This window comes from Strigops habroptila, chromosome 10 (assembly GCF_004027225.2).
Source record: "Strigops habroptila isolate Jane chromosome 10, bStrHab1.2.pri, whole genome shotgun sequence".
Lineage (NCBI taxonomy): Eukaryota > Metazoa > Chordata > Aves > Psittaciformes > Psittacidae > Strigops > Strigops habroptila.
The window spans coordinates 34,420,549-34,440,242 of NC_046359.1; the positions used below are offsets into that span (position 1 = coordinate 34,420,549).

General features: G+C 45.3%; 1 protein-coding gene across 2 annotated transcripts in view; it reads right to left on the reverse strand.

Annotated features, from left to right (window-relative positions):
• Positions 1 to 5,570: 5,570 nt before the first annotated feature.
• The window catches only part of GALNT14 (polypeptide N-acetylgalactosaminyltransferase 14), a 98,505-nt gene continuing 84,381 nt past the window's right edge, over positions 5,571 to 19,694 (reverse strand). For both annotated transcript variants that reach the window (XM_030498964.1, XM_030498965.1), the window contains 4 exons: positions 19,394 to 19,477; positions 17,921 to 18,065; positions 10,950 to 11,069; positions 5,571 to 10,368 (listed from right to left, as the gene is read on the reverse strand). In XM_030498964.1, the coding sequence (XP_030354824.1) occupies positions 10,210 to 10,368; positions 10,950 to 11,069; positions 17,921 to 18,065; positions 19,394 to 19,477 (508 nt within the window). In that variant the 3' untranslated portion in view covers positions 5,571 to 10,209. The remainder of the gene's footprint in view (positions 10,369 to 10,949; positions 11,070 to 17,920; positions 18,066 to 19,393; positions 19,478 to 19,694) is intronic.

The following is a 19,694-nucleotide window of genomic DNA, read 5'->3' on the forward strand; positions in this document are numbered from 1 at the left end:
AATAGGGAGTTCTGAAAGTCATAACTAGCATGTGTACAGCTTTGTCCTCCAGTAGCTTAAAACATTTCAGTTTATCTGCCTCTAGCTAAACATTGAAAGCCCTGAGGTCTAGTAAAGTGGACACAGTATTTGTGTTCATGCAAGCATACAATATATTGGACATTTGGCTTTATGAAGATACCCTGTTTGGTGTCTAAGGAGGAGTAATGGTTTTCCATTTAGACTGTGGAATCTACTGTTTAATAATAAATACACTCTTGACATTGTTAAATGATAGCCGGCTTCTAATAAACCCCATGCTGACTCGTGTGCTGGTTAGAGTGGGTAATTCATCTTCCTGGGCTGTTAAAACTTTAGCTGCGATTACAGAGACAACATGAATCAGACACGATCAGCATATCCCCTGCTGGTCTGCTCATTTTCTGCCCATAACAAAATACTGGCTAGTTTCCTCTTTGTGTTGCAGATCTTATTATTAGTTGATTTCATTATTAATCCCTCCTAATGCTTGGGAGGCTGTTTCAAGGCACACATACAAGGGATCCACATGGTTACAGGAAAAGACCACTCTACATTCATGCTCACACTTCTCCCAGGCTACTTGGTATGAAGTTGTAATCCCTTTGTGCTACTGAGTAAAGAGCCTGCAGCCACACTCTTGGCTTCAGAAGAATGAACTGAGTGCTCCAATTTTTTCCTTGACCTGATACCAGAAAGAAAGAAAGAGGGAGCAAAAAGAGGGAGAAAACAAAAGAATTGTATTATCTTGAAATCTAATTATGGCATTAGTAGTTCCTGAGGATTTGGCTTTATGAAATTGCTCATAAAAGCCTTCCTTGTCATCATGCCCACTAACACCCTTTGGTCTCATGCACTCATAAGGGCTTATTTGAGTAATTTAAATTAGCTGATAATATGCCAACAAGTAGGCTGCAGGATGCACCAGCCAGCCAAGTGCCCTAGAAAGAGCAGCCTCCAAGGAACAACTTCCAACTGCCTGAACAGACCTGGCTTCTCACTCCATCGGGGTCCCACCGGAGGTAAATGGGCTCCCATTGGCACCACTGAGGTTGGCATTAGTCCCCAGGAGCAGGCGCATCATGCCAGGAATACCCAGTGCATGAACAGCTCACCATCAATGATCCTCCAGAAGCTATCACTGTAAGCCTCTGGAGATAGAGCTCCCCAGGCCCCAGTAGAGCCCTGCACACTTGCGCACACAGGATTTAGAAACTCTCCATTGCCTCAGATTAAAACAGATCAGGGCTGACCTTTTAAAACACAGACTGGATAATGTGTAGTCCCTTCACATTCATCCATCCATCCACCCACCTGCAGTTCCTACTGTTATTATTTGACACAAAAAGTTGAAGTCAGGTTAAGGACATGTTCTTTTTCTTCCCCCAATCCAGTTACTTCTTACAAAATCCAGTTGATGCACCACGAATTTTTCCTTTCCCTTCTGGATGCTTATGCTCTCTGGCACCTTTTGACAACTACCATCAATTATTCTGATACATGAATATGGGACCTTTCATTTCCACAGCTGCATACAGGCAAACCAATGGAAGATTTGCTTTCTGACATAAACAACAAGCTCAGCTATGAATGTCACTTTGTCCCCGTCCCTGGTCAGCCACAGTCTTTTTCCCATTGTCTCAGGGACAAGCTGAGTTGGTATCTACTGCTAGGAGTCCATCTGCTCCTGTTTGTGGGTAACAGTCCTGCCAGGGGAAAACAGCAACGCAGGACCCACAAAGCAAACTCAGTCTTGGCACAAGTGGAGCTGGCAGCCTTGTGCTGACAGAAGAGAGGGGATGACTGCAGACAGGACTGAAAATGCACCTGTATCTCCAGTACAAAATTAGTGTCCTAAACCCTGATGCCTCTTAGATATCCTAAAAATCAGGTATTAGCACACATCAGGAAAAACCAATACAGAAGATCAAGAGAGATGGGAGGACAGGGAGAGGAAGGAAGAAGGGAAAGAAGAAAAGGTGATGATTTTATTGTGTTGTGCTTTCCCTCCCCCCCCCCGCCACTGCTTTTCCCTTTAAAGCGTACTCTCTGTTTTGTTGTTTTCTGTAGGTTGCCTGCCAGGGTACCTAAACAGACACCAGCTGAGGACCACATTGAAAGAGGAGCATCAGCCAGAGGAAGGGAGAAGGAAAATACAAGATACTAAATCTATCCAGAGAGAAAAGCAAGCTGCATGCGTGACCCTCCAGAGCTACCACTTACCAACTGGCAGCCCAGATTGAACCTCGTAGACCAGCTAGCTGCCTTCTGAAGGCAGCAGGAGCAGCCTGGCATCTTCTTTGCAAGGCAAGTCCCTCAAAGCAGATAAAGCTGCCTTGCCTGCCCTGGTATTATCTTTGGGTTCCACCACTAGTCCTCATGAGTTTCTTTAATATGATTGGGAAATACAGTACACCTGTCCTGAATTAGAGTAGATAGGTTTAATCTCATTGCAGAGCCAACTCACAGATGGGTAGAGATCAGATCAGCTGTAAGAAATTCCTTTTATTCTGCAACTTGTTATTCACAGTAGGGTGAAAATGGCTTCAAAGGTGATCCCATGCACTCTGAGGGATATCTTCTTCTATCTAATGTAGTTTATACAAACCAAATTGGGTTTTGTTTCAAACATCTCTCTGCAGAAGAAAATCAATTTTAAGATGCCATGGCTGTGATCTTTCAAGTTAAGGATCCATTGCAAACATACAAAGTGTTTGGCAATGCAAAGCTGCAGAGACAGGACAAGTAATGCCCATTATGAATATATGTGCTGTGTCCAGATCGAGGTTTCATTTTCAAGGCACTGAATAATCCATTGTCACTCTAACAACAGTTTCATTAACAGAAGCAAAAATACGCTGTGAGCAGATAAGCAGGTTTCTTTTAAGCTTTACAACATTCTGGGGCAGACACTCAGAGTCAATGGATCAGTTATAAGCCAGAATAAACCCTGACAGTGCAGGGTGCTGACCTGAGATCCACAGAGGCTCTCTGCACCCTGGGAGCAGGCGTTTTGATGCTCAGACGATTTGTACCATCCTTGGTTACTCCCTGGTCTCACCTGACCTGCTGCTGCAGCAGCAGCAGCATCATACCTCCATAGCCTATTGTGCATTTTGTGAACCCATGGGCAATGCCTTCCATCAGCTCACGTGTCAAGACTGTTCTTCCCACCACTTCCCGCCACTGCCAGACTTCCAGGAAAAGTCCCCTTCACCTTAGTTTGTGCAAAACCCTCCCCAGACCAACCCCCCAAGGATTAGTAAGGAGGGGAAAGCAGCCTCAGGATGAGAATTAGAAGCACTCTCTCCCAACACTGCATTCTCTTTTGCTTCTTGTGAAAGGATCATTGCTGTGTGTCCTTGTTGTCAGTGGCCTGGGGCAGCTAAAGTCCGGTAAAACTCTAAATAGTGTTGGCTCAGCCCAAGAGGATCAGAGCTAATGTTGATAATACCCTTGGATCAGGTTGTGACTGCATGTAGACTTTGAGTCTGACTGCATTTAGAGAAAACAATCATCTCTGCTAGAGAAAAGAGGCTGGATATCTATGGGGTGATCCAGAAATTGTGAGCAGGATCAGAATTCATGAAAACTGCTCTAAGTGCTTGTAACACTGATTAATCTAAAATATTTCAAATGCCAGAACAGTGTTACAGTACCAGGATGCTGACCTCCATCAAAATAGGCTCAGGCAACTTCTCTAATGCTGGGAAAAAGAGGCATGGTACTGCATCTGACTGCTGCAGAGACAGAAACATGAAGACAGGGTGAGAGACTTGGACTTGTTCAGCCTGGAGAAGAGAAGGCTTCAAGAAGACCTTCGAGCAGCTTCCAGTACCTAAAGGGGGTGCTACAAGAAATCTGGAGAGGACTTTTTACAAGGGTATGTACTGATAGGACAGGGAGGAATGGCTTTCAACTGGCAGAGGGGAGATTTAGATCAGATATTAGGAAAAAATTCTTCCCTGTGAGGGTGGTGAGCGGCTGGCACAGGTTGCCCAGAGAAGCTGTGGCTGCCCCATCCCTGGCAGTGTTCAAGGCCAGGTTGGACGGGGCTTGGAGCAACCTGCTCTAGTGGAAGGTGTCCCTGCCCGTGGCAGGGGCTTGGACCTAGATGATCTTTAATGTCCCTTCCAACCCAAACCATTATATGATCCTCTATGGAACAGACATGTAGATCTTTTTGTACCTCCATGGTCAGAGTTAGTGTAGTGCATGTTTAATACCTGATACAAGCAGGAGTGCTCTGAAGGACCACAGGAGCACTGCAGAGGCACGTGTTGGTGTGGTCCCCCCCACCCCTGACCTTTGTTTCCTGTAACTCTGCTGAAGTGATAACCATCAGTGGTGGTGGTAATGGATGCTTGGGCTGTGATGGCTGCATGAGACTCAAAGTGAATTCGGGGAGACAGATAACACCACAATAGTCAAGGACTAATGTGAGCAACATGCACCCCACCATAACCACAGTCCTGGTAAAGGTCCAACTCAAACCAAGTTTGGAGAAAACCCTAATTTCTGTAGTCAATATGCAAATGTGACTATAAGTCACTTATCTTACTCCATAAATAGTGGACAGCCCAGGGACCATCAAGCTCTCCTGCACAGCAGTGGGCTGCACACGAGGATCTCCCCTTGAGCAGGGACACCTCTCAAGGTTACTCCTCGAGGTTGAGAGATTCCTTGCTGCAACAGATCCTTGGTAAGTGATTAACAGCCTGCTAAGCTTTGAAATCTTAGCTAAGTGATATAAAGGACTGACTGTGCATATGTAATCCTTTAGGCATAAACTGTTGACCAAATCTGAGACTAAGTCTGGATCTAACCACACCAAGACTCCTCTTTGAGGAATTTAGAACACAAGGGGGGCCTTTCTGAACCTCATGACTCAACGGGAGTGTCTCCCTGACAGTTTTGTCTGATCCTGTCCTCTATGCAGTAAATACTCAGTGTACCTTGCCATCAAATCTTGCTAAATCACTGTTGCATTTACTAACAAACTTTGTTAGATCACAGTTTTATATCAATAAACATATTGCTACTTCTGTCTTACAAATGAGGTGTGTCATTCCATCTGGGACAGCATGCTCTTTTCAGTAAGAAAACTGAGGATCAGGTGAACTTTGCTCTGGTGCTGTGTTACAAACCTGACCCTATGGTGTAGCTCTGAGACACTGGGGCTGAAAGTGCTGCTCGCTTGGGCAAAGCAGAGCTCCTTCAGCCTATGGCCAGGTCACGCTGCTAGTTCACCCTTCTTTCACATAAATCACAGGAAAATGAGAGACATCACTCGTGGTGGACAGTCGATAGATAATTGCTAGACCAGCACTTGGACAAAACCCAGCCTTGAAACAAAGTCATGTTTTCTTTTGTACATCACAAGCAAGTAGCTTGGATTTCCTCAGTGCCCAATTAATAATAGAGAAAACAAAACAGCCCCCTACACCACAAAAGCAGCATTCTTACCTGCAAATTTATATGTTGCTTTTCGTCAGCTCTAAGCTAAGATGCAGCTCAACTTGAAACTTAATTAGACTCAGTTGGAGAAGTAGTAGCTTGTAATAGGTTTTTATTCTTACAGGGTTCTGAAGGCACTTCCAGTGAGTAACAGAACAGTGGACATATGGAAAACATCCATAAATCTGGGATAATTCCACTGGATTTCAGCCCTTATGTCTCAGTGTAAGCTGGACACCCATACAAGGCTTTCCTTAAACTCTTCAGCCACCTAAAGCAGCTGTGTAAGATTAAAACTGGAGCTGGACTGATCATTCAAAATTAATTTAGCCAGAACATAAATGAGCTACAGTTTCTTCTGCTGTTTGTGTGTAATCTGCTTGATTTGGCTTCCTTTACCACTTCTACAAAAAATTCTAGCCCATAGCTTTTCATTGAAGCTTTTAAGATTAGAAATTTCAGCAGCACAGATCTTACTGCACAGTTGTGATCAGCATCCAAGCCATGAAGAATACCTGCCTGTTACACTACGGACCCTGGTGGGCTTAGGCAGCTAAGCCCCTACCCACTCCCTGCCAAACGGGATGGGGGAAAGAATCAGAAGGGCAAAAGTGAGAAAAACATAAAGACAGCCTAATAAATGAAGGAAAAGGAAAGAAAAAACCCAAACAACCCAGCCCTAGCTTACTCTCTGGGGCAGCAGAGTGAGAGACGGAGAAGGCCTTGACACTGTGCAAGCAGAGCAGTAACTAAGACATTGTGTGTTATCAAGACTGTTTTGGTCACCAGTCTAAAACACAGCATCATACAGGCTGCTATGAAGAAAATTAACTCCATCTGAACCAGATCCTGCACAGACAGATAATAAGGGTCCATGGAGCTAACTCCAGAGACTGCTAGCCCATTACCAGTCCAGTACTGCTGGTATTGCATGCAACAAAAACTAACTCTTGGCTTTCTCTCTGTTCAAAACATTCAGTCTTCACTAAAAGTCTGGGAAACTGAGGCAGGGAAATGAAGTAAGCTATCCCAAGTTGCTCCTTGAAGCAGAAGAAGGGATTAGCACTCGGGACTAGTGTTTGACTTGAACCATAGTCCCTCCAGCCCCATTTTCCTCTTGCATCAATGGATAATCAAAGATCTTTTAATTCAGTTTCCATCTCTTTACTACAAAATTACTAACATTGACATGTTGTAAGCTGAGGTTCCAATCACTGATGCTTTGTGTTGCTATCTTATAGTACTGTGCTCTTATGATGCTTTGTGTTGCTATCTTATAGTTCTGTGCTCTTACAGGAAGAAGCTGAGCATAAAATACCTGGAAATCACATAAGCAGCAAGGTAGCCTTCCCCAGCCCAATTAAAACCAGACAGATTTGTTCTCATTGGAACATGGATCTCCTTTGGGAGGGAAGGGGAAGGCTAAGGTGCATTTTGGTTGTTTGGGGTTTTTTGCATAGCCTTGGTTGGCTTTTTAAAAGTTCTAGCCCTGAGTTTCCTGTTCTGAATCCAATTTTCCCAAGGCACAAGAAGTGACTTACCTGGAAATCATAAAGGCTGTCACAAAGCTCAACAGCCAGGATTAGAACCGTATTTTCTACTATCTTTTTCCTTCAAGTCAGTGCAAATATTACCAAAAAGCATTACTACCAAATGACACTAGGGCTTAAGAGGTATAGGCACAGGAGCCCATCTAGATACACCTATCAATGTCAGGTATATCTGCACAGCATGGTAATAGATGTCTAGGCAAGTAACAAATACAAAGCAAAAAAGGTTCATCTGTCTCCAGTGTATTTTAGTAAGTGAAATAAAGGTATGAGTTGGCTTTCAGCAGCAGTTAACCTTCCCCCTGACATGATGCAAGGTCTCTTTCCAGGGATGCTAAGCAGAAGATTTGCTAAATGCCATACCGGGGCTAACTCTGGAGACTGCAGGTCCATTGCCTGCTTATATAAAGCTTCCCAGGAGTCAGGCTGATATTCTCAGGCTTCTCCAAAAACACTGAGGGTTAATCTAATTTCTTGGACCATGAAATAAGCTGCAGTCTAAGGGTTACAGCTGATGCGTGAGACACTATCACCAGCTTGCTGAGTGGCCATTGCTCAGCAGGTCTGTTACGTACTTAGTGGCTTTTGTGCCTGCTAGGGACTTAGGTGAATGCTGCTGCTTTCTGGTAGGAGACACCATGCCTGATGTCACTTTCCCCACTGCCTACATTCCACCGCCCAAACAAGTTCACAGTGATCACCTTAGCCTGCAGTTTGGAATAGGAGGGGTTTGGTATAGCATTTGGGTTTCACAAAAGAGAGCTGAAAAGCTGGTCAAACAACTTTTTCCTGGAACACAACCCTGCAGGTCCCACACACACGTGTAGAGAGGTAGCTGTTTCTGCTAAGGCAAAGAAGTACCTGTTTGGAGAGCTTTGGCTGTTAGCAGAACTGGTATTTTCAGCTTTGGTGGAAACTAATAAAGCTAGGAAGGTCTGAGGTGCTGCTCAGAATGCACCTGCCAGGTGCTGGACTTCAAAACTGATGCCAAGTTGTTCATCTCTTTGAATTCTCAGAATCAAAGCACCAGCAACTGGGCAGTCCCGGGCTGTAGGCACAGTACAGCTGTGAACATGTTAAGTTTCAAGCTGTTGGGCGCTGATTTCCCTTGTGAGCACTGGACAGGGAATTACTACCACTCGCCTGTCATCACCAGTGTGAAAAGTACGTGTGATATTTCCCTGGTTCAATTAAATAGAAGGAGCCCAAGGTCACTACCCTTTCTTTGTAAAATGGGTCCATTCCATTTTAAGTGCTCCCCTTTGTTTCCTGTGCAGAGTGGTGACATGGAAACAATGCCATCTCCTGCCATGAAATGACAGCTTGCTCCAGCCTTTTCATAACCGAAGTCCTTGAGGTTTGCATTAAGGGAGCTTGATGAGGTTAGTAATCACTGCAGCACGCAGAAAGCATTTATACCCTGCGACCTTTTGTACATAAAGAGTTATACTGCTTCTGCCTCTAAAGCAGGAGATTTACACACACGGCTTTCTCCCAGCACTGAGGGAGGAGAAACTGAGGCAGTAAAATCCTGAAAGCCAGCAATTTATTCAAGAAGGGATGCTGAGAGCACTCAAAGGCTCAAAGCTTATGCTATTTTACCTGTAGTTTGCAGCACATGAAACAGAGGATAGGATTTTCATTAAACCCTAGCATTTTTAGAAACACAAACTGTATTTTTTGCCAAGTCACACTGACAGCCCTGTGCAAGTTCTTTTCAAGAGTTGTTACTACACAAGAACTGTGTGCACACCTCTTGGTGATTCACTACCTGTTACTTGTTGCTGTAGTGGGAGCTGCTCTGAAAGAGGCTGGAAAGGAACTTCCAGTCCTAGGACCATACCTAAGACCTCTTCTGAGGTCTTCTGTCCTATTCTCCTTTGGCAGTCACCTCACTCCCATATAGTGATAGCACTGGGCATGACCGCTGGTTAATGAAGTATCTCAAAAAACTGATGATATAATTTCTGCCAGGTCTGCCTATGCTAAATGACTTTGAGAGAGGGGTACTTTGTGACCCAGGGTTCCCTGCTCACAAGTGTGACTGGGGCAATCCCAAACCTTTTCTTCAGTACTTCACATCTTGGGCTACAAGATACCTGGGAAGAAATACCAGGTAATATCCCTTTTCATTCTAAAAGCAGTCTCTAGTTTTAATTACCTTCTCTGTTCCTTTGGTAGCAGCACTTCATGGGAGTGCCGCCTTCTGCAGTTGGGAAATTGGGAAACAGAAATATGACACAATTACCTCCAATTACCAAAACTATAACTTTTATGGAAGAAAAGTGAAAATTTGACTTAGTCCAGATCTGAAGCAGTGAGAGACACAGGGTGAGATTATAGCGGAGTTTTCAGCAATTGAGGCTCACCCATGGCCTTCAGAGAGGAGAAATAATCATGTTAGTGCCTTTCCTCCCAGCTTCACAGCAGTTTATATCCTTTAATCTCACACACTGAATACTCTGTTTGCTTGGGCTTTGGAGATTCAAAAACCCCCATGTGCAGTCAGCACAGAGCAGGATTCCCCTGCTACTTGCTAGTTTGATCCTGGCCACAGCCATAAATGACCGCCCTGCCTCTGTATACACAACATGTACGTGGATCAGATACAGATTGAAACGTGCAACACGGCTCCACCCATGCTGTCTGCAGAAGACAAACTCATCCACAGCAATAGAAAGTGCAAAGATAAATCAGTGTTTGCCACTTGATCCCAGGTGAAGTTTTTTAGCACCCCTTGGCACATCCCTCCTGGCATATCAGCCTCACCCCCCAAAAGCTATTGAGATGCTTGTTTTGCTGAGTCCAAGCCTCCTTTTGGTCTCCAAGGCTCTTCTACTTGTGTTTCCAGAGAGATTAATCAGTACTGTGCACACTGAAGTTCTGCAGGGCCCATCTCAGGAGCTCCGATATCCCTCTAAAACATTCCAAGTTTGGTTTTTTGCCATCCCTTCTGTTTGAATGTATGGCCCCCAACAGGCCAATACTGGCTGCATGTCTTGCAGGCAACATTTGTTGTTCAACCTGGAGCATCATGTCCTTATTTTTATTTGAATGATCCTTCTCCTGTCCCATAGTACACAAGGACACCCAGTGGTTTTGCACTTGAACTCCATCTGGTGCATCTTGGCTGCCTGTAGCAATGCCTCAGTGCCCATCCCCGCTGTGTAAGTCCTCCGGCAGGTCAAGACATCACCATGTCCCAGCGCTGACTCATGGCTGTGCTCTCACAAGGGTTGATGACAAGCTCTTTGATACTCTCATTCGTGTCCCCAATCGTCTCAGTGTCCAAACAGAAGCGTGAAGCTATGTGTTCAATGTGTGACCCAACTTTGCCCCATCGCTGAGGAGAGACACACACAAAATGAGAAACAGGGGTGAACAAGCTTCCTCCTCATTATGCTTTTACTATGCTGTTCCACCATCAAGAGGACAGTCATCACTAAGCTTTTGTGGCCTGATGCTGGGAAGTACAGGGTCCCCAGTCCCAAACTGAGCAGAGCACACGCTCAGCATTTCTCCCATCAGAAGCACACTCATTTAAGCTCAGCCTTTGCTTGGCTTCAGGAAGAGAATACATTACTAACAGCTTTTTCCCCAGGTCGCTGGTTCAAATGCCAGCTCAATGATTAATTGCAGAGAAATGTTAGCATCTGCTGGTTGACTGGCAGCCTGTGTGAACTAAATTGCCAGTTTTGGTTTGACTTCTGCAGATAAGTATCCAGATCACCACCCGCACTAATAGACATCCTTATCAACACACTCATTTAAAAGGCAAAGGGTTGAACAGGCCAGAGCCTGTACTCCCAGATCGACTGTGCCTCCCAGATGAAGTTGGAGCACACAGGCCATTTGATGTGCAGTAATACTATGCTGAAAGAAAGGGAACTTCAAAGAAAATGGGGGATGAATGAAATGTCTCACCTGCTTGTTGTCACCTTCTTTGCAAGGTGACAGCAGCACTTGGGAACCAGGAAAGAGGGTGTACACAGACAGGCACAGCTGCTGCTGGCGGACATGGTGGTTGTATGTGTATGTCCATTCCTGCAAAGAGGAAGGAAAAGAAAGAAGGTGAGAGATTAAGGTTCATTCTTGGTATTCTTTTACCTGGAAAGCAAACACTTAGGCTTGTTGGATGCTGTCCCCTCTGAAACCAAGTACAAACCTCACTGACTTCAAGAGGCACCCACACAGGCCAATAGGATGTTTCAAGCCAGTCACTGGGGAACTGCATGTACTAAAGAAAATGTATTCAAAAGCTGCTGGAAGAAAATGGTTCATGAGGCAAAGGTTTTCATAGCCAGAACTGGGCTGTGGTTGGGGAACAAGCGGATGGAAAAACAGGAAAAGAGGGACAGCAATGCTACTAACCACACAATATGCTATCCTCTTTTTCCAAGTAAGAGCAGCAGAAATGCTTCATAGCTGGCAGCAGGAGAGAGGAGGTGGTATATAGCAAACATTTACAACTCCTGGGAGTCTGCTCCCAAATATCACAAGAATCAGGGGTAAAACTCTGCTTTATATCAAAGGAATGTGACCAAACTCTAAACATTTACTATACTGGTTTGCTATGACCACTGGGCTGTCTTGGAGGCTTTTATTTCTCATGCTTTTCATGGTCACTTTCTCTATCAGCTCCTCACCCCAAAAAATGAACTTTGGAGGAGCAGAGACTCTTTTTCCTGTGTAAAGCTTACCATACAACAGGGGCTGTCTGCAATTATCCTCTTTTTCACCCATGGATGTTTTACTCTGGAGAAAAAGAGAAGTAGCTGATAGATTGACCAGGATTTCCATATGTGCTGGACAAAGCATCACCCATGTACAGATAACACTGTTTGGCCCAGGAGTATTTCCCAGATGTTTACTCCAATGTTTATTCCAGCTGTATGTTTTCTATTATTCCCCTGTGTTCATATTACCCAAAAGCACCTCCTGAGGATCTCGGAGTGCCCAGGCAGGGGTTATCTCCCTGGTATTTGTGTGTGTACAGGAGTGAAGTGAGCAGGGATGTTGGCAATGGAGGGAAAGGCAGCAGTTAGTCTGGGTCTGGAAAAGTGAAGGGTAAAAGATGTTCCTCAGACACTGCAACCTCTTCTGAGTGCCAGAGGGGGAAGTGAAGAATGGCTGCCCTGATCTCAGAGCTGGGACGCCTGCAGCTCCACTGACTTTGAGTGGTGGAGGCTTTGGGTTGCATTAGCATGAGTTATTAGAGCAGGGAAACACTTCCACCCCTTTGGTATTTGTCACCGTCAGCAGCTCTAACTCCTCTCTCTGACTTCAAAACAGACAGCTGCAGGCATTGAATTCCTAGGAATATAAATCCCATTTCATTCAAGCTCTTAGGCTCCTAGAAGGGAAAACACACTTTTGCACAGCAGACCCAGATCCACAAGGACTTCACACTGTGATCCTCACACCCTGCCCTTCTTAGCATACTGCTCTCTACCAGCTAATGGAAATCAAACCTGGTTTTCCGAACAGCCTGCCCAGGATTTCAGCATGTAACAAGCATCCATTTTCAAAGTCACAGTCTGCACCCAAAGGGCCTTCTGGCAACTACTTCTTTGTCAGATGGAGCAGGGTTTACCTGATCCTACAGTGAACATGTTCCAGTCATCCCAACCACGCACACTGTCAGCTGCTGTGTAAACCACCAGCCTGGGAAATCAGGTGCCAAATTAGTCCTGCATCTGTGAAGAACCAAGCCCTACAGGGCAAGCTACAACATCTGTTCTTGGCGCCCGTGCTGCTACAAGCTGCTTTGAAAACCTGCTTTACATTTTTAACCAATTGTTCATCATTTTAGCAGAGGACAGGGCTGGAACTATACCCATGGGGTGCCTCAGCAGCAGCAAGTTAATCCTGTAACTCATGTATATGTTGAATCCTCCAACTAAATCAGACCAGGCTCTATTTAAGCCTTCCTAATATCCATATCTTCTCAAGGCAAGACCATCCTCTCATTCAGCAAAGGGCCACAGGATACACAGGGTGTTGGTAACCATCTCTCCTAAGCTGTTGTGTTCATCCTAAGAAGTGAAGCCTTCAGAGCTAGATATATGCATCAGTTTGATAGCTGACATTGGATCCTCCCCTCTGGCCCCAAGGCTGTCCTGCTACTGTCTTTATCTAAACCGACAGATTTTCACACAGTTCTATTTTGACAGAATGGCTTTTTATGGAAGCCAGTCCTGTTGAAAATGTTTTATCCGGTTCTAATCATGCCTTGTCTCTCTTCAGCCCTAGATGAAAGCCAGAGAAAATGATGCAGAAAATGAAGAAAATTGAGGGGGGTGGGAAGAAGTCCCTGGAACACCACAGAACCCATGAAAAGCTTTGAGTTAAAAACCAGGCAAACAGCCATGCAAATGTTTATCTTAACCCATCTCTTCCCTTATTTGTATCAGTTGGGATGACAATTCCTGCTGTTTTTTCCCATGAGAAACTACCTAATCTTCTAAACCCTGGCACAGGGATCACTCACGTGGCCAGCAGGGAAGTAACAACAGCAGAACTTTGCACCCCAGAGGTTGTAGCGAGCCAGGCAGCCCAAGGTACTCCTAAGAGCAGAGATCTTCAAATAGCTAACATGGCTTCAGGGCTGCAGGCTGGCCTAAAGAGATGCCAATGGGCTTTAGAGCACCAAGGAAACCACATATATGAGGTGAAACTGCAACCAATATTTCCTGCCTTTTCAAAGACGTGCTGGTGGAGCAAGGAGGAAGTGTGTAGACAGCTACACACCATAACCAGCAACCCCTGTTCTCCAAAGCCTTGGATAACACTAAGCCCCATCTGAGGCTTGTGACTGTTTTTCAAGGCTTTAGCATCATTTGGGCAGGCATCTGTCACTGTTACTCAGCATCACTGCGAATTGAGGAAATAATTTTAAAATGTGACCTCCAGCTTGGCATAGCCTGGCTGGCAGAAGAAGAAAGGAGCCCCTCAGCCTAGCAAGGAGCAGCCCCATGGGAGCCCAGTGTTACGTGACAGCACCATACACGCTCTGCTGCTGTGCAAGAGGTCAGCTGTACCCTAAAGCTGGGGTAGCAGCTAGAGGAAGAAGCCAGAAACAACCTCAGCACTCAATTCTCTCTGTAAAATCACAGGGAAGGATTTCCCAAGGCATACGAATGCACGGGTCACCTAAGGATACCAGAGTGCTTCACTCATCAAAGGGACCCAGGATGGAACTAGCACTTAGACACATCTCAGGAGAGGGAAAGCCAAGTACAAACAGTGCCCATGGCAGGCCGGATGCAGAGGTGACACCGCTGCCAGCCAGCCCCTCTGCTCTGCTGGCTCAGCCTGGCTCCCGCAGTTCCAGCCATCCTACAGCTAGGGTAGGATGTGTCTGTGGGGCAGAAGAACAAAGATTTTTTTGGGGGAGGAAGGTCAGAAGAGAATGTTTATGGTTGAGATGTCTTAGGAGGGACCTGTCAGGTTAGTTGGGATAGATGCTAAAGAAAGTACAGATCCAGTCAGCCCACTGAGCAACTCAAGCCAACTGGGGTAAGCTTCAATGCCACATCAGGCAGATTATGACATTGCATTTCCTTCACAATAAGAGTCAAGGACATGTCACCAAAATGCAATGGCAGTCACTCAGCTCAAAGGCTCAGATATTTTGGGGTGCAGGCTTAGGAAATGGATGCTGCAACCTTCCCACTGTTCCCTCGCTTGCCTAGGAGATGACTAAACTTTACACTTATCTTGTGGCTACTGCTAACATGTGTGTGAGTATCCAGGCCAAAGTGTCTTTTTTACCTGAAGTATGTCAGGTTCCCCGAAACTGCTAATGATTTAAATAAGTCCCAGAGTCAGGTGTCTATTCCAAAGACCTATGGACTGATATCAACTGACACTTAGTTTGGAAAAAACCCAACCACACACATTTTCATCAGATAGACCAGGACAAAATTATGATCAGTTATTTTCCCTCAGATGCAATTTCTCCTGTAAAAAACTACATCAGTCAGTTCATTTAGCAAATGAGACATAAAGTACCAAGGCTCCTGTGGGCAGGGGCACAGGCAGAGCCCACTGTGCCCTGGGGATGGGCAACACTGCACAAATATCTCTGCCAGCCACTACCTCAAGAGCAGGTCCCCCTGAGAGCCACCTTGCCGGACAGAGCCTGCCCTGACTGCTACCAGACCTCTGGAGAAGAAAGAGACAAGTGGATCCCAGGAATGAGAAGACAGAGCTCTCCTACACAAAGATGAAGGGTCTTCTTGTGCCTCAGTGCCCCTTTTAGTAATTTAGGGCTAACACCAGGCACCAGCACAGAGGGTTTGTGAGATCTGCTAAGGGCGTAAATATGATTTCACTGCAATGAACTCTTCTCAATTTACCCAAAGTATGGATGTGGCCACAGGGCTCACAGCACCTTTCCCCTGCCCTACGGATAAGAAAACACTAAAACAAAGAGAAATTGATTGCCATCTAACAGGTCCTCTTCCTCTCTCCTCAAGCCATGGTGATGTATGGCACCTTAGATCTTCTCACACCCAGTCTCAGCCTTCATGCATGTCACGTTGGTAAAGGGCTTGGGGAGCCTAATATGGAGACAGCTACAGAAGGGCAATCAGGCAACCAAATCAATGCTACTAACACTGATAATAAAGGATATGGATGCCCAGGATATTTCCACAGTGCTTATTGTATGCCAGGAAAGCACAGCTTTGATTTAGCTAATCTATTTTTCAAATAATGGGGCTTAGGGTAAAAAAGATGTCACTTCAGTATGTTAAAAGTGAAGATTATTGCTCTATTCCAGTATACCAAATATGGAACTAAGTGACATTCATTATTGCTGCATAACCTGTCCTACACAGCCTGGTAACTCTACCCACCATGTCATCCGCAAGTTCAGGTGGTCTTGTAAGAACTGTGTAACTAAAATATAAGTTTCTATTCACGATGAAAATTTAATTATCGTGCTTCCATCTGAAATATTCTCCATGGGTGCAAATAACAGAGAACTACCCTAGAAAGACAGAGAAAGATAAAGGGAAAAGGTTTTTCTCTATTCCTGCCTGTGCATTGAGCAATTCAGCTGTGTATTGTAGCTATTCAGCAATCTGTTTGTAGTGCATTTTTCTGTTCCCCTGCAGAGTTAGTCCTGGATGTGCACAAGGAATGGAGTTGCCATCCAGCTGAAATGTTGACCTATTGGAAACTGCTGTGGAACCAGAACAGGAAGATGAAAATTTCGTGGCATGAGAGACTAAAAAAAATTTACTGTACAGAAATGTCAAAACAAAATGGGTTTGGTGGGAATGAAGCAATCCAACTTGTTGGTTGTGACATTGCTCATTTTAAAGTATAACATCAAATTGATGTTTTAGAAAGACCAATACATTTCATTTCAAAACGCTACCTTGCAGCAGCATTTTCCATTCTGCTTTTCCCAGATTTGTTTTTGTAAACAGCCAATTAATTGGAAGTTGCAATTGTCACTAAAACATCCTTTTTTTTTCCCTCAGGAGAGTTGGCCCTGCAAAACATGATGATCTGCTCTCATCAGCTCACTTCTCTTGCTATTTTACTGTGTAAAAAGTCCATGTAGCAGTGGAAGAAAGAAAAAGAATTCTAAAATGTGGAAACCAACCCTAACTATTCTATGATTCTATAACTGAAACTATGCAGTACTTGCAGTTATGTTCACCACATAGTGAATATAACTGCAAGTACTGCATAGTTACGTATAAATGAGGGTGGTAAAATACTGACACAGGTGGCCCAGAGAGGTGGTGGATATTCCGTCCCTGGAGACATTCAAGGCCAGGCTGGATACATTTCTGGGCAACCTGATCTAGTTGAAGATGTCCCTGCGCACTGCAGGGGGTTGGACTAGATGAGCTTTGAAGGTCCCTTCCAACCCAAACTGTTCTGTGATTCTATTATCTGAACTAAGATTCAAGTAGTTATTGTTGATTTTACCACACTGTGAAGCAGATATCATTTTCCTGACTAAAGACAGGCATCCAACTGCATGCAAAAGAGATGCGCATAATGACATGCTTCATTTGCACATACAAATTAGGGGCATTTTCAGCAGCATCTCCAGACTGGGCCTTTTATATGTGTAGCTACCTGGTTTGAATGTGTAACCATGAGGGTTAAAGATGTACAGTCAAGTGGAAGCAAGCACACTGTTGCCTATTAAATTATTTCACAGCACCCCTGAAGAAGTGAGTGATTGTTATCCTCCCTGTTTTATAGATGGAAATGTGAGAGAACTTACTGACATGCCCAAAATCACAAAGGGAGTCTGAAGCAAAAGCAGGTTTTGAGGCTGTGTCTTCAGGGTCTTGCTTCAGCAACTCCACTGCAAGGCACATGTGCCTGCTCCTGGCTCTAACATTTCCAAGAATATGCTTTTGAGAACACTGATTCATATGGCTTTTCCTCATCTCAGTGAGACTGGAAAAAAAGACATCCTCCTCATTAAATTTCCACTAGCTTAATGGGCAATCTAATATTGAGAGAACGCAGACGATGAAGTTCTAAATACCATTGCAATTCAGAGCATTTTGAAAGAAATAAGCCTGAAAGATGAGAGGAAATTATAGTTGTCTTTGTCTTTCTCTGATCAATGCAGATGAACGGCACGTGGCATTCCTGAGCAGCAGTAAGTGCTCAGCACAGGACAGCATAAACATAAGTGGTCCATCCTGTACTGTGGGTCCTGCACCAGTCCCTGCCCAGGGCCTCCATTGAGGTAAGGAGGTCTTACCATAATTTAACTACATGGTACCTTAGGAAAGGAGCTGGCAGAACAGCTAATCCTCCAAGAGAGCTTTAGTGAACTTAGGAAACCATCTTGAAGCTGCCCCAGAGCCTTTTCTCCAGCCAGCAGCATGAGGATGTGCAACACATCTTACCTGTGCTGTTGCTGCTGTGCCTTTGCTGCTGATACAAGGATTTAAGCTCAGGATGGGAAACTCTTGGGCTTCAGACTTGTGCGATTCCAGGCAGCTCTGCCTTTGCCTGATCATCCCAGTCTGATAGAGTGACTCCTCGGGAATCCTGCGGGAACAGCATGAGAACAACATCCCTACTCACCCAGGCACATGGGTACTGAAAGTGAGGCTGAGTGGGGTAAGGAGGGTGCAGTGGCACCGTTTCACCTTCAGGAAATGAGAGTGGCAAATTCTATTACAGTTCTGAACTACTGAGAGCAGTACGTGGACAGGGACACTGCAGAAGCAGCACTCGGAGATGGATGGCTGGCCTTTATAAGAGGCAGAAATAAATAACACTGCACAAGGCAAACAGAGGAGCAAGGAATAGATTGTGAGCAGGCTGAAGGTCAGCCTTCAGCTTAGAGAAGTGGAGAACTTTATAACAAACTGCCGCAGAACCCTGGCATTCCCTGTGAATGCTGCTGTGCAATGCCATGCGTGGCAAAAAAGCAAGTAAACAGCTGTATAACATTTTCATGCTGCGATTCTGCACTCAGCCATTGCACCAGCAGGTCCCTGAAGGTATCTCCAAAACTACTGCACCCCTCCTGATGGAGGCTGGGGGAATGGATGCAATGGTTTCTGGAGTAATTTTGGTGACTAAAAGAGACCTGTGCAAAAGCAACTGTGGAAGTGCACATTAAGCAGAGCAGTAGGCTAGGTGTAAGGCAAAGCCACCTGAATACAGGTCATAAAAAAATCCTTTTCACAACAGAATAGTCTTGAGTATCACAGAACAGTTTGAAAGGACTGGAAATTAGGTGCTTGTTTTGTAAGCAAGGACCTTTCCTGTGAGGGTGGTGAGGCCCTGGCACAGGTTGCCCAGAGAAGCTGTGGCTGCCCCATCCCTGGCAGTGTTCAAGGCCAGGTTGAACAGGGCTTGGAGCAAGTGCAAAGTGTCCCTGCCTGTGGCGGGGCTTGGAACTAGATGAGCTTTAAGGTCCCTTCCAGCCCAAACCATTCTATGATTATATACTGAAACAACCCACCAGAGGCTATGGTGGATTTTTCACCTTGGGATACTTTTGTAAGGAAAACTGGCTACTTCCCTATGCTACCTGTCCTGCAGCATGGGCAGGAGGATACCTGAGGAAGCCCCAAGAGCTAAGAGAAACAACTGGTGCTTTGCCCCTCACCAGCCTTACGGCAAAGAGACAAGGAGTCTGTAACACTGCTTAGAGAAAGCAAGATCACGAACGAACCATGTCACACTGTGAACAAGCTGTCTTTAAAGCCAGTGCAAAATTCACTATGCCCTTCTGTGAAGCCCAAGGGAGGAGGAGACTGTGTCTGGGGCAGGGCACTGGAGGTGCAGAGGAAAGCACTGTGGGGCAGGAGGGATGGGGCATCCCACTGGCCTGCTAGAGACTGGTGGAGATCGCGCATCCATACCGGAGTTCAGGATAAACGTTTTCCAGGTACCACTTGAAGCTGTGGCATTTCAGCTTCTTCCGCAGCTCCACTCTGCTCTGGATGCTGTGAGAAGAAAATATCATAGAGGTACAATGGGAATCATGAAGGTGAGACCCAATGCAGCAAAAAGAGAGGCTGAGAGATACCCAACAGATATTGCTCAGACAGCAAACACAGGAGCATCAGCAGCTCTACTTTATTCTCTCTTCTGCATGAGCTTGGGTGGTCCTTTTGATCTCAGTCTCTTTGGAGGCCTCACTTGGTAAAATGGCATGATGAC